The sequence below is a fragment of the Neovison vison genome, chromosome 10, assembly GCF_020171115.1.
Source record: "Neovison vison isolate M4711 chromosome 10, ASM_NN_V1, whole genome shotgun sequence".
In the NCBI taxonomy this organism is placed as follows: Eukaryota; Metazoa; Chordata; class Mammalia; order Carnivora; family Mustelidae; genus Neogale; species Neogale vison.
The window spans coordinates 2,503,128-2,515,471 of record NC_058100.1 but is presented as its reverse complement, the minus strand read 5'-3'; the positions used below and the strand labels follow the sequence as shown (position 1 = coordinate 2,515,471).

Genomic DNA, 12,344 nt, shown 5'->3' with positions numbered 1-12,344 from the left:
CCACCCGGCGGGCGCGGGACCGTTTGTCGCCCTCCAGTAGCCTGCCATCGCGGTGCAAAGAAGTACCTGTGAGCTCAGCCGGACCACTGGCTTGAGTCTCCCTGTCCACTCCCTCCCGGGAGTGTGGCCGTTCCCACACTGGTTTTACCCAGCGCACCCATGGCGGCCTCTCGGGCCACGTGCACCACAGACGGTGGGTCTCTCCCCATACCGCAGGGCCCCCCATGTCAGCCCACCGTGCAGCCACGTCTGTAGGGAAGCCCCAGGGAGGAGATGCCATGACCCGCGCCAATCAGGGAATCCATGCCTCCCATCCTGCACCGTCTCAGTCAGGCCTGAGTCCTGCGGGCTGATAAGAAGGAACTCTCCGGAAACGAAGGTCTCCAAGAGCAGTATTTGCAAAGCCAGTGAAGGATTTGAGGGTCACCTCCTTTGTTTTCGAGAACACCCAGATCAGGCTGTCTGGGAGCCACAGGCTGATCAGATTCAAGCTGCTCTGTTTCCTGAAGGGCATGTCCGTGTCACGTGGCCGATCGGCGCTCGGGTTCTGAGCTGACCAGCTCTCGGCCTCTCGGGCCAGCTGCTTGACCCCGGGAGCCCCGGTGTCCTCGTCTGTGAGCTAGAGAGCCCAGCAGGGCCTGCGGGGGCGCTGATGGTCAGAGTCGAAGCGAGCCCCCGTCACGGGCCGTGTGCGTCTGCCCTGCAGCTGTGCTCGCGGGCTCCCCGGGCTGGAGCGGCCAGTACATCCGGCCGAGGCCTGCAGGGCTGAGCTCCAACCCCAGTGTCGGTCCTTCTGCTGCGCGCCATGGGCGGGCAAGTCACGCACGGTCTGGGCTCCCATTTGCTCCCTGGTCACACGGGCGGCAGCGTTGCCAGCAGCCTAAGTGAGGCCCAGAGAAGCGTGCTTCGCGAGCATGGCGCACGGTCACCGCGGTTCGGTCCTTCGGGGCCGGCCCACCTCTACGCAGCCCCGCACTGGAGCTCCCGGGTCCTTGCTGGGATGCTCCCCCGGGTCCCACTGACCAAGGCAGTGGGTGCTGAGGGGTTGGGGCAGCACGTCCGTGAGCCCGAAAGCTTCCCGTGAGAGCGAAGCTCCGTCTGCACGTTAGGGCTCGCGCCCTCCTCACACTCTGCCAGGGACGCAGCAGCTCCCGGCCCGGGCGTTGCTGCGGCGACAGAGCAGGAAGGGCCGCTGCTTGCCGCGGGTGCTGAGACCAAGGGCGGGGCGGGACACCCCACAGGAAGGCCCGAGTCCGGGAGAGGCTCACGAATCGTGCCCACCCTCTGACCTTCCTTTTGCAGGACGCGCCCCTCCCATGTGGTGACGCCAGCCAGAGAGCATCAGAAGGTGAGGTCCTCACCCCGGCTCTCCGGCCCAGGTCTCCCTGCTCCCCGCCCCAGCGGGCCGACCCCAGAAAGACTGGCTGTGGCCCAGCGCTCCGGGCAGGGGGACAGGGGGAGAAGGCGGCGTTCGCGCACAGGGACGGGGGCCGCGGGAACGGGAGCTTCCCTCTGAGGGTGCGAGCCAGGGTGCTCCTGGGCTGATGGGGGTCTAGACCCCAGCTCGCCCACCAGCCGGGTGCTCGGGAGCCCGGGAGCCGCTCCCGTGATTGGAGGCGAGTCGAGCCAGAGAGGAATGTGGTGGGTTGAGGGCGAGTCTCGCGGAGACAGAGCCGTGGACGCTCGCTCAGGAGGTGATAGGACCCGGCACTGGCCCACAGGGAGCCGGAAGTGGGGTGTAGAGCGTCTGACCTGAGGGAAACCGGGAAAGGAGGGAAGGTGTCCGCTTCGCCTTCCTGAGCCCACGCGGGCCCCCAGGCCACGGCACCACCTCCCACATACGCTCTTTCCTCCCCAGGGCAACTCTCCCTGGATTCCCAGGAGGGGGATAGTGGCCTGGACTCGGGGACAGAACGCTTCCCGTCCCTCAATGAGGTGAGTGCCCGCGGGCGCCAGCCCCGTCTCAAACTGTGGCGGGTTGTGCCGTGGCCTCCGACCCACCACGTCTGTGCCTCAGCCACGCTCCCAGCTCCTGGACTTTTAGCCGCTCTGCTCTGCGTGCAGAAGGGGTTTCACACGCGCCCTGCGTGCAGGACCGTCAGACTCGGCGTCTGTTCTGTGAGGAGTCGGGCAGGGAGAGGCGCACGTGCAGTGGCGAGCCTCTGGGCGAGAGGAAGCAGCCGCAGCCACGGCCGCACGCGTGGGTCCTTCCCGGCTGTGGCCACGCCATCTTGGACGCGTGCCCGGAGCCAGCCGAGCGGGAGGAGCCTCGGGGTCTGCCGCAGAGCGCCGTCGTGGGCGCCGAGCAGGGCACCCTGTGACCGAAGGCTCCATGTGCCGCTGGGCGTGTGCACCCCGGACAGGGGCATCTCCAGACCAGCCAAGGGGGACCTTCTGGATGGGCTTTCTGTTCCTCCAGGCGCTATTGAGTCGGAACTCCGCACTGTCGGACCCTGGGCTGGACAGTCCCCGCACCTCCCCTGTGGTCATGGCCCGGCTGGCCCAGCACCGCCGGCGGCAGGCCTCCGACACGCCAGTGCCCGGCACCGGCGACCAGGTGAGGGGTCCAGAGCCCCTTGTGGTTCTCCCTCCCGCCTCCCGAACCAGCTTCCCGGGGGTCTGGCCAGGAATACTCCAGCTAAACCCCCTTGAAGGGAGACTTTGCCTAGAGAACGAGAGTGAGGGGGGAACGGGGTGTGAGCGGCTTCTTGTGAGGACGCGGGGAAGGGACAGGACAGGGAAGAGCAGGTGGCGTCTGTATGAAACGCACAGAGCTTTGTTCTGTGTCTCTGGGATACTCCCGTGCACGTCCTTCTCTGGGAAAATGCGCGGTCTTAATCCAGATCTTACTGGTCGGCACATAATATAGGAGCCAAACAGACGTCAGCTACCTGGGGACCTGCCCCAGGCACCTCTGCCCGCTGGGGGCGCTTCCCTGTGCCCCCATGGCCCTGAAAGCCTGGTGTGGCCGCTACTGCCTGCAGGGGTAGACTGGGTGCAGGGGGGCAGCGGGAGGAGTGTCGTGGGCTCAGTGCAGGGACTCCAAGCTGTTGTGGGGCTTCTGACGTTTTGGAGGCAGAAGCTGGGTCCCTGCATGGGAGTAGCATGGCAGGAGCTCCTGGTTTTGTGCAACAGCGTTTCCCAACGTCCACCCACCCCCTGCCCTCCCCAGGGCACTGTGGGGTCATGCCCCAGGCTCGTGCTTCTCTGGAGCGGGGGCTCCCTCGGGCGGCTGACAGGAGCCGGTGTGGAGGCCCTGGCACGGAGCCCTTTCTCCCTTTCCCGGAAAACCGTGGGAGTTGTTACCTTTGAACGACAGGAGCGGCTACAGAGCGGCCCCCGTTTCCGAATCGTACCCTGTGCGGTTGAGGGCGGGGCTGGGGGGACCATCGCGCGCAGCAGCAGCACACGGAACCATCGGGAACTCCTGTGTTCGCTCGTGTACCTGGATAACGTCTGTTTTTTTTTTTTAAATAATGAGCATTTTCTGCCTTCGTAATCAGAAAAACTGCGTATTTGTAAAGACTTTTAAAATACCCTCCCCTCTCTCCACAACACGCAAAAACCTGGTGTTTTCACGCGTCACCCGAGAGCCAGGTAGAGCCACAGGTGGCCATCCAGCGTCCCCTGGGGATCCCGGACCCCACGGTGCCGCGGACACCGAGAGGGGGCCGGAACGCAGGCTGCCTCTCATTCGGTGTCTCTGGGCCTCGTTCCCTCCCGTGTCTGCGGGTGCCGGGCTCTGGTCACTGACCTACCTTCTGGGCCTCAGGTTCTCTGACTCCCGTGCCGAGCGTCAGGTCCACAAACGTCCAGGAGAACAGGATGAGCGAGGGACACCCGGGAGGCGCCATCAGGGGAGGCCGCTGGAGGGGAGGGGCGGGAGGCGTCTGCGGCCAGGGAGAGGGTGGGTTTGAGTGACCTGGGGAGCCCGTGGAAATGAGGCAGGTTGCGTTGAGTGGAGAGCACGGCTGGGAGGGGCCTCGGCGAGGCCAAGGAACCGTCCGGAAGGCCTGCACAGGATGAACTCTCTCCTCGTTCTTAACGTCGGCTCACCAGTTAGGGCTCGGTGTTAGTAAAATTGGTGCAGAGAAGCAAGTCACACTGAGAAACCTGGATTTGAGACCCGTCATAGCCTCGGGCAGGCCGCAGCTCCAGGAGGCGGGGGTGGGGAGCTGTCGTGTGACACAGAGGCCAGTGGCTGCAGGCACAGGTGTGGGCTGTGGTGGGCGCAGGTGTGGCTGCCGAGGGGACAACGGAGCCTTAGCCCACCATCACCAGAGCTGGCACTGCCCCCCGGGGCTTTCGCAAACAGGAAGAGCACCCCCGCTCTCGCTTCCCGTGCCACGCACACGTGCCCTGGCAGCCCCGCCCGGAAGCTCTTGACTTCTGCAAGTGGAAATCGTCGTCCTGTCCTCTGAGATTTTGGGGAGGTGGGGAGATGCCACATTCGCCAGACCGTGCCGCGTTCTTGCCAGTGCCGCGCTGTTGACTCCCGTCCCCTAACCTCTGCTCCCTGCCACTGGCTTCTCTCCCCAGGGCACAGACCAGAGCCCGAAGCCTTTAATTATTGGCCCAGAGGAAGATTATGACCCGGGTTATTTCAACAACGAGGTAACGGTTTCCGGGTCTCCTTTCGTCATGGTCCCGCCGGCTGCCGTTGCTGGAGGCACGGAGAGCCGCCGCGGCCGTGCGGGGGGCAGGGCGGGCCCCGCCGCTTGGCGGCCATGGGGGCCCAGCTGCGGGAGGCCGAGCTGCTGTTCCCCGCGTCCAGCCGCCCCCGTGCTCCTGCGTTGCAGAGCGACAGCATCTTCCAGGACCTGGAGAAGCTGAAGGCTCGGCCCGCTCACCTGGCCGTTTTCCTGCGCTACATCTTCTCTCAGGCTGACCCCAGTCCGCTGGTGAGTCGGGAGCAGCCTCCTGACCAGGGCCTGCGGGCGCCCTCCCTCCTGCCTCTGCCCTCGAGAGGGGTCGGATCCGCGGGCTGCGGCAGGTTGCTCAGCGACAGTCACTGGGCCGAGAAAGTGCAAGTCTGGAGGGCTTCCTGTAGCCTGGAGCGGTGTGGGGGAAGCGAGGCAGGACCCCCGCCCCCGTTCTCAGTGTGGTCGGAGGACACAGTCCCTCCCGGGCAACACCAGGGATGGCAGATCCGCAGCGTTCGCGTGGGCGAGGGGACAAAGGTGATGACGGCACACATGGGGACAGGGTGCCTGGGACCGGGGCTCAGGGCCAGCAGCCTCAGCAGCTTTTCTCATGCTGCTCCGTGCTCGGAGAAGGACGGACGAGAGAGGAGGACCTTGTGTCCCTCGCAAGACCCGGACCGCTCATTTCCTGCGGGCTGACAGCCGCCGGGAGCCTGGGTCAACGTCGTGGGCCCCACAGGTGTGCCCTGAGCACCTGACACCGGCCGCATGACAGAAGCAAACTACAGACCCTCTGGAGACCGGGGGTGGGGGTGGGGGGCGGCGGGGACCGACGAGGACGAGGCCAAACCTCAGGGGCGGGGCGCGCAGAGTCCTCTGCTGGAGGCTGTGGGCCGGGGCTGGCGTGGATTTGCTAGAAGGTTTGAACACGAAGCCAGGACTTCTCAGCCTCCGTGTGGCCACATTGAGCTATAGATTGCTCACTGGGCCTGTCTGACGCGTCTTCCCTTCTCAGCCGTGTCACGAGGCTGCGCCCACCCGGCATCCCAGCACCTCTCCAGGGAAGGGTCACAGAGGTCTCCAGGCCCTGCCCGTCTTCCCCTGGGGCTGGAATCCCACTCCAGAGTCGGGGCGTGGGGAACCACTGCTCCAACCCGTTTTCTCTCCCCTCCTAGCTTTTTTACTTGTGCACAGAAGTTTATCAGCAGACACACCCCAAGGATTCCCGAACCTTAGGAAAAGACATCTGGAACATTTTTCTAGAGAAAAATGCGGTAAGGTAGTCACGGATTGAGTTAATTTTACTGGACTCGGGGCCACTCAGGAGCAGAGGGAAAATGAAGCCACGTTTTCAGGCTGGATGGAGACAGGTTCTTGAGGAGAAGTCGGGTCTGAGGGCTCCTGGGTCGTGTTCACGCTCTGCTCTCAACCCTGAGCTCCTTCCTGGCCCCTTCATTCCCTTTGTGCACAGTAGAAGTCACATTGCCTGTCCCCTGGGCCACAGCTGCTTCCCCCCAACCCTCGTTGCCTGCCCATCAGGGGACAGAGCAGCAAAGACACAGAGACGCCCCCCCACCCCACCCCTGCAATGGCAGTCAAGATCAGTGAGCCGTGACAAGGGTTCTGACAGAGCCCTTGGGGCTACTGCCCAAAGCAGGGTTTGCAAGGAAGAAGCCCAGGGTATGGGCAGAGGAGCGCCATGTAAGCAGACAGGGCCACGATGGTGCCCCCTCCCCCGTGCCCCACACAGGGCACCGTGGGCCTAGTCTGACCAGTGACTTGAGTCTTCCAGTTCCGCAGTGTGAGCTTGCGGGATTAATGAGATTGGGGAGTGAGCTGTGTTCCTCAGGACTCACGGGCCCATCCCCTTGCGTGGGTCTGGGGGAGGGTGGCAGCTGCCAGCCTGTCCTCGCGGCCAGGTCCCCATGCTCCATGCTCCGTGGGACGCTCGGCCATAGGAGGGAGCAGACGAGAGGGCCCAGCGATTTCCCTGTTGCTGCTCAGTTGGCAACAGTAGGGAACTGGCAGACCCACGGGGCCGGCCCCGAAGGTGGCCAGCTGGCCCTGTGGCTTCAGGTTCCATTTCTCAAACGCCCTAGCCTCGCGTGCAGGCTCACAGGGGAGTAAGGGGGGACAAGCGGCAGGTGTCGGGGAAGGAGACGAGGACGGTTGGGAGGCCCTCCTTGCCTCAGGGTGACGTCTCCCATGTGCCCTGGGCTGGGGGTCTCACCACTCACCCCTACTATCCCCTCTTATAGCCGCTGAGAGTCAAAGTCCCAGAGGCGTTACAGGCTGAAATTGGTAAGTCAGCTCATGGGCCCCTTAGTGTCGTCCTGGGTCCTGGGGGCTCCAGAGCACAGAGGGCGCAGAGCCCATCCTTGGGCACCCGTCCTCTAGGAAGGGGAGGTGGGGGCCGTTCCTCCAAAGCACCTTGCGGTAGCTGGAGGACAAGCACCAGGGGACAGGCCCTGCCGGGGGAGCTCATCCCAGGGAGGGAAGACATGACCCCCTCAAACGTGTGCTCAGTTCTGCCCTCCATCCGCCTGGACACAGCAGGGTCGTCTGTACCAAGGGGAGGTGGGACTTGAGGGGTTCCTAAGCCTGGTCGAGCATCAGAATCCCTTGGGGAGTTCTACAAAGTCCAGAAACCGAGGCTTCCTCCAGCCCACCTCAAGGTCGGCATTTTGGTTCTGTAAGTTCCTCACTGATGCTGGGAGCAGCGGCCCAGAGAGGACCTGGCAGGCCAGGTGGTCGCTCCGTTCCCTTCTCACACTCAGCTCGTGAGTAGAAGAGCTAAGGGAAGGTGGCCCAGAGGGCAGCAGCCCAAGGAGGGGGCCCCAGGCAGCTTTCTAGACGATAGGTTTCCCACGGTCGAGGGGGATCGGAGCTGGGCAGGGACTGGCCCTTGCCCTTGTGATGCCGCCACAGGGACAGGACACTCAGCCCAGGTCCCGTGAGGGCCTTGCCTCCTCAGGCTCGTGCACTGGCCGGGCAGCCCCTGGGGCACGTCTGACGGCAGGCAGGGCTCTAAGGTCTTTCCATGTCTTGTGGTTTGGAACACCCAGGGGTCGTGTCCTCGCCTTGGGACCCGGACATCAGGGCTCCAGTCCTAGATTCAGGAGTAACCGGCTGGATCCAGGCCTCCACCTCCCTTGGCTCACAGGAGGGCGGAAAGCTGGGCTACTGGGGGCTCCCCAGGTGCGGGCCCCTCTTCTGACGCCCCATTTCTGTCCTCCCTGGGTTCCCACCAGACTTGCGTCTGCGCGCCAGTGAGGACGTCCGCATCGCGCTCCGTGAAGCTCAGGAGGCGGCCATGCCCGAGATCCAGGAGCAGATACAGGATTACAGGTGCCGGCCCCGCCGCTCCCTCCGCCTCAGCACCCGCTGTCCCCGTGCCGAGTGCGTCCCGTGTGCGCGCGCTCACCCCTGCTGGGTTTGTGTCGGCATCTGTGTCCGTGTCTCTCTCTGACTCAGGGCGAAGCGCACCCTGGGGCTAGGCAGTCTGTACGGGGAGAACGACCTGCTGGGCCTGGACGGGGACCCTGTCCGAGAACGCCAAGTGGCCGAGAAGCAGCTGGCCGCCCTGGTGGACATTCTGTGAGTGCGCTCTCCATGCCCACCCCTGCACGAACACGCGCGAGCATTTGTGGGTCTGTGCCCCAGCGTCTCCCCTCCACGTCTACACCACGCTCCTTCCCCACTGGCTCTCCGCTGCCTTTCTCAGGCGAGGGCGGTGGCACTCGGCGGCGGGTACGGGGCCTGGGGCTGCCCATGGGAGCCGTCTGCTGCCTTGCAAGCCTCCTCCTGCCCGCACGTTCCGTGGACCCCAGTGGGAGGCCCGCGCCGCGTGTCTGCAGGGGGGCTGCCTTCAGGAGGCAGATGAGCTGGAGGACGGGCGACCGGCCCAGCGCGAGGAAGGAGCTCGCAGCACAGCGGCCGCGCCTCTCCGGCCCATCTCGACATCGTCCCCCGCATGACTTTGTGGGCACACGTCAGGCTTCAGGCCTGCGTGACTTCAGTCTCAGCTACACACTGACAAAAGGGGGACAAGGAGGTCTTCGTAGTTTGTTCCCGTGGCCGTTCTGAGCAGTGAGATTGATGGGGTCTCTTCTGGGCTCCTGGGATGTGTTCATGGGCAAAAGAGCAGTTCCCGTGATGCGGACGTAGTAGCGGGGGGAGAAGGCCACGTTTGACGCGCACGCTCTGCAGCGCGTTCGGAACGAGGAGAGGGAGGCAGCAGCTCCGAGGAAGGGGTCTGGAGCCAGCACGAGGCCGTTTCAGATAGCAGGGTCAGGGCAGGCCCCACCCGGAGAGCAGCACGGGGGCACCTGCGGGACATGGGCCGCTCTTCCTCACGGCACCTGGGAGAAGAGCATCCCAGGCAGAGGGAGGCGGGGCACGGCGGGGGCGCTTGGCGTCTGGGGGCTGCGGAGAACGGCATGGCTGGGGCTCGTGGAGAAGGTCTGGGCTGACGTCCGGGGCCGGAAGGGGCAGCCGCTGAGCCTTCAGCCACGCCTCAGACCTCCCGGGCCCACTGCCCTAGCGGTCTGACGGCAGGAGTCTGCCCGACCGCTCCAGGGGTGAGCGCGGCACCAGCCTGTACGCAGTCCGTGTCGCCGACGCGTGAGCACCCCGCTTGTGATGGGGCCGAGCAGGGAAGCCTCAGTCTCGATCCCGGAGACCTGCTGCTGGCTCACGTGCCCTTCCGAGAATCCTGTGCGTTACCGTGTGTCGCGTTCATATGTGTCAGGCAGCACCTGGCCCCTAGCAGACCCTCCAGTGTTTGTTGCCAGTACCATTTGCCTGGTAAACGGGTTCCCTTAGATCCGGTCTCAGGGTACGACCTTCTGTCCTCCCTCAGTGGGCGCAGCAGAGCCCCCTTCTCCAGAATACTTGCTGGGGCTGTGCGGAGGCCCCCAGGGGAGGGAGAGCTGTCCCTGCCTGGGCCCTACGCCAGCTCCGAGCAGAGACCGAGTCGAGGCCCAGCCTCCGTCCCCCACGGCCCTCATCTTCCACGTCCGCGCGGTGGACACGGCTGCAGAGGGACACGGCTGTGCCCCGTGGTGCGAGTCACCTGTCCTTTCTTTTATTCCAGGTCCAAGTACGAGGAGGACAGGAGGTAAGTGTGATGTTATGGGGGCCCCTGGGCCCGGGGGTCACCGTCTGCATGTCCCCCCAGTCACAGCGGGGCGTGGGGTCCAGGCCGCTGCTGTTCCGGGACCACCGCCTAGGTGGCAGGGACAGCACGAGCACTCTGCCCGCGCCCCTCCCCCCCAGCGCCCCCATGGACTTCGCCCTCAATGCCTACATGAGCCATGCCGGGCTCCGTCTCCGAGAGGCACGGCCTTCCGGTGCAGCTGAAAAGGCCCAGGCAGCTCCCGACAAGGACAAGTGGCTGCCCTTCTTCCCAAAGACCAAGAAGGTGACAGAGCTGTCTAGAAAGTATCTTCTGGTGCGGTTCTTTGCGGGGGCAGGGAGGGGACATGCTGGGAAAGTCCCCCCACCCCATCCCTGCCCTTGATCCCACTGCCCTCACGTGAGTGTCCGTGAGGACCCACAGATGAGCTCAGTACCAGGCGATAGTACCCAGGCCGGCTCAGGAACCTGGGGGAGTCTGCTTCCCAGTTCGGGGTGCGCCTTGGGGCCAATGGCCATGTCTGGGGATTGAGACCTTCTCCAAACCAGGTGCTCTTGTCTCAGCAGAGCAGCAATTCCAAAAAAGACAAGGACGCCTTGGAGGACAAGAGGCGAAACCCTATCCTCAAGTACATCGGGAAGCCTAAAAGCTCTTCGCAGAGCAGTGAGTCTAGGGGGTCGGCGGCCTGGGCAGGGTGCAGCCACGGGCCCACACGCCACTTCCTGTCCCTGCTGCTCAGTCTTCCCTTGCCGGTGCATGCAGGCTTTTCCAGGGACAGGGACTAGAAGGCCATTCTGGTCCCTGGGCCTGAGTCTAGAAACTCAGAGCCCATATGGCCACCGAGGACCACCCCCGCCCCTGCCAGCGGCAGTAACTGCCCCATCCACCTTCTCCAGTCGGCTTTGTCCAGACCCCGGCATTGTGCGGGTGGCACATGGGGGCCCTCGAGGGGACATCCGAGTGACCATGCAGCAGAGCTAGGCAGATGGGGCAGGTTTGGGGCGCAGAGGCCCCCCCGATGCTACTGCGTACCCGGTACTCGGGTGGGCCATTCGCAGTCTCCCGGCTCTGTCATGGCTCCGGAACTTGCCGCCGGCCCCCGGGCAGCATCTTCAGCCGCCACCGTTAGTCTCAGGAGTCTGGGAAGGGCCCTGGGGGGGGCCGGCAGCCTTTTCGGAAATGGCTCTTGGGGTTGGGGGGTCTCTTCTGGATGAGACCAGAGGTTTGCCGCTACCTTTTCACTTTCCAGCTCAATGTAAGTTTTGTTTTGAGTCTTGAAGCATTGGTTTGACTTTTCATGGTTTACTTTTGTTTCTGTTTGTTTTTTTTTTTTTTAGCATTTCATATTCCCTTGTCCCCTGTGGAAGGTAAAAGGACCATTTTCTGTGGGTTTTTCTTTGCTTTAGCTTTGAGTTTCCATCTCTCAAGTCTGTGTCTCCTTCTTTCCCTGCGGGCCCCTCCTCCGTCCGTCCGTCCCTCTCCTCTGTTTGTCCGTCCCTGTTGCCCCAGCGGCCCTGTGACACCGCCCGCTTCGGGCGCTGCTCTCCACCCCCTCCCGTCTCGGGGAACGGGCTCCAGAAGCGCCGGGGCTCTGTGCGCGCGGGAGGCCACGTCCCACGCAGTCTCCTCGGATCTTTGTTTCCCTTGAAATGACAAAACTCATTCTCGAGGGTTGTGCGGGCTTTCTTCAGTAGACGGCAGGTCTCCCACGGCACTCTGGGGCTTTTACTGTCTGTCCGCGCCTCTGCTTCAACCCTCCGGTGCGGCCCCTCCCTGACCCTGACCCTGACTCTGAATGTGGTGGACGGCGCCGTGTAAGTGCAGCAGTTGGAGGGAACGCCCCGCCCTGCTCGGGAGCCTCGCGTGGCTAAGCCCCCGCGCACGGAAAAATCACGTCCTCACATTAACCCCGAGAGGCTGAGCACCTCCAGGCGGGGGGAGCCCAGGTGCCGTGCATGCGCCCCCCCCGGCCCCCACACGAGCACCGTCACATGACGGGGATCCTCTGGCTCTGCGGTGGGTCTATGGAGAGAGCCGTGGGATGCAGTCAGGAAACATCTGGGCACTAGAAGTCATCTTCTGTAAGGTGACAGTTAAAAATAGTGATATTCAAGATTATTTCAAGGTTTTAAATTCCTAGATCCTTTATGCTACTTTAAAGAAGAAAAAGTTTAAAATTCTGACAAAAGGTCTATAAAAATGGCAGAAAAATAAAAGAACAGTCTTACGTCCCAGGCCCTTTGTTCTTTGCACACCCCGTCCCGTCCGTCCTGCCCGAGAGAGAGCAGCCCCACCGATCTGCCACCCGGGGCCCCCGGGAGGGGGAGGGGCCTGGCGGTCCCAGGGGTTTAGCGATTGGGTTTGGTGTTCTCGAGTTCCCGGGACATCAGGAAAGTCTGGATCCGCATCTGAGGACCAGCCCGCCCTCCCCGCAGCAGACACCCCACCACCGAGCATTGGACCGCTTGGGGTCACCCCTGATTAGCAGGGAGTGTGTCTGGTTGTTAGTAACGTGGACTTGACTTCTGTCTCGTTTCACTGTCATCCAGAGGGTGGACGAGAGA

At 63.7% G+C, this 12,344-nt stretch overlaps 1 protein-coding gene across 8 annotated transcripts in view; it reads left to right on the top strand.

The window, feature by feature from the left end:
* The window catches only part of ARHGEF11 (Rho guanine nucleotide exchange factor 11), a 77,996-nt gene that overhangs the window by 51,846 nt on the left and 13,806 nt on the right, over positions 1-12,344 (top strand). For 4 of the 8 annotated variants that reach the window (XM_044266625.1, XM_044266624.1, XM_044266628.1 and 1 more), the window contains 13 exons: positions 1,303-1,348; positions 1,859-1,935; positions 2,420-2,557; positions 4,540-4,614; positions 4,800-4,901; positions 5,819-5,917; positions 6,902-6,944; positions 7,895-7,991; positions 8,118-8,240; positions 9,739-9,762; positions 9,921-10,065; positions 10,344-10,443; positions 11,118-11,147. In XM_044266625.1, coding sequence (XP_044122560.1) covers positions 1,303-1,348; positions 1,859-1,935; positions 2,420-2,557; positions 4,540-4,614; positions 4,800-4,901; positions 5,819-5,917; positions 6,902-6,944; positions 7,895-7,991; positions 8,118-8,240; positions 9,739-9,762; positions 9,921-10,065; positions 10,344-10,443; positions 11,118-11,147 — 1,099 coding nt within the window. The remainder of the gene's footprint in view (positions 1-1,302; positions 1,349-1,858; positions 1,936-2,419; positions 2,558-4,539; positions 4,615-4,799; positions 4,902-5,818; positions 5,918-6,901; positions 6,945-7,894; positions 7,992-8,117; positions 8,241-9,738; positions 9,763-9,920; positions 10,066-10,343; positions 10,444-11,117; positions 11,148-12,344) is intronic. The other 4 variants (XM_044266623.1, XM_044266629.1, XM_044266627.1 and 1 more) reach the window with 4 other exon arrangements.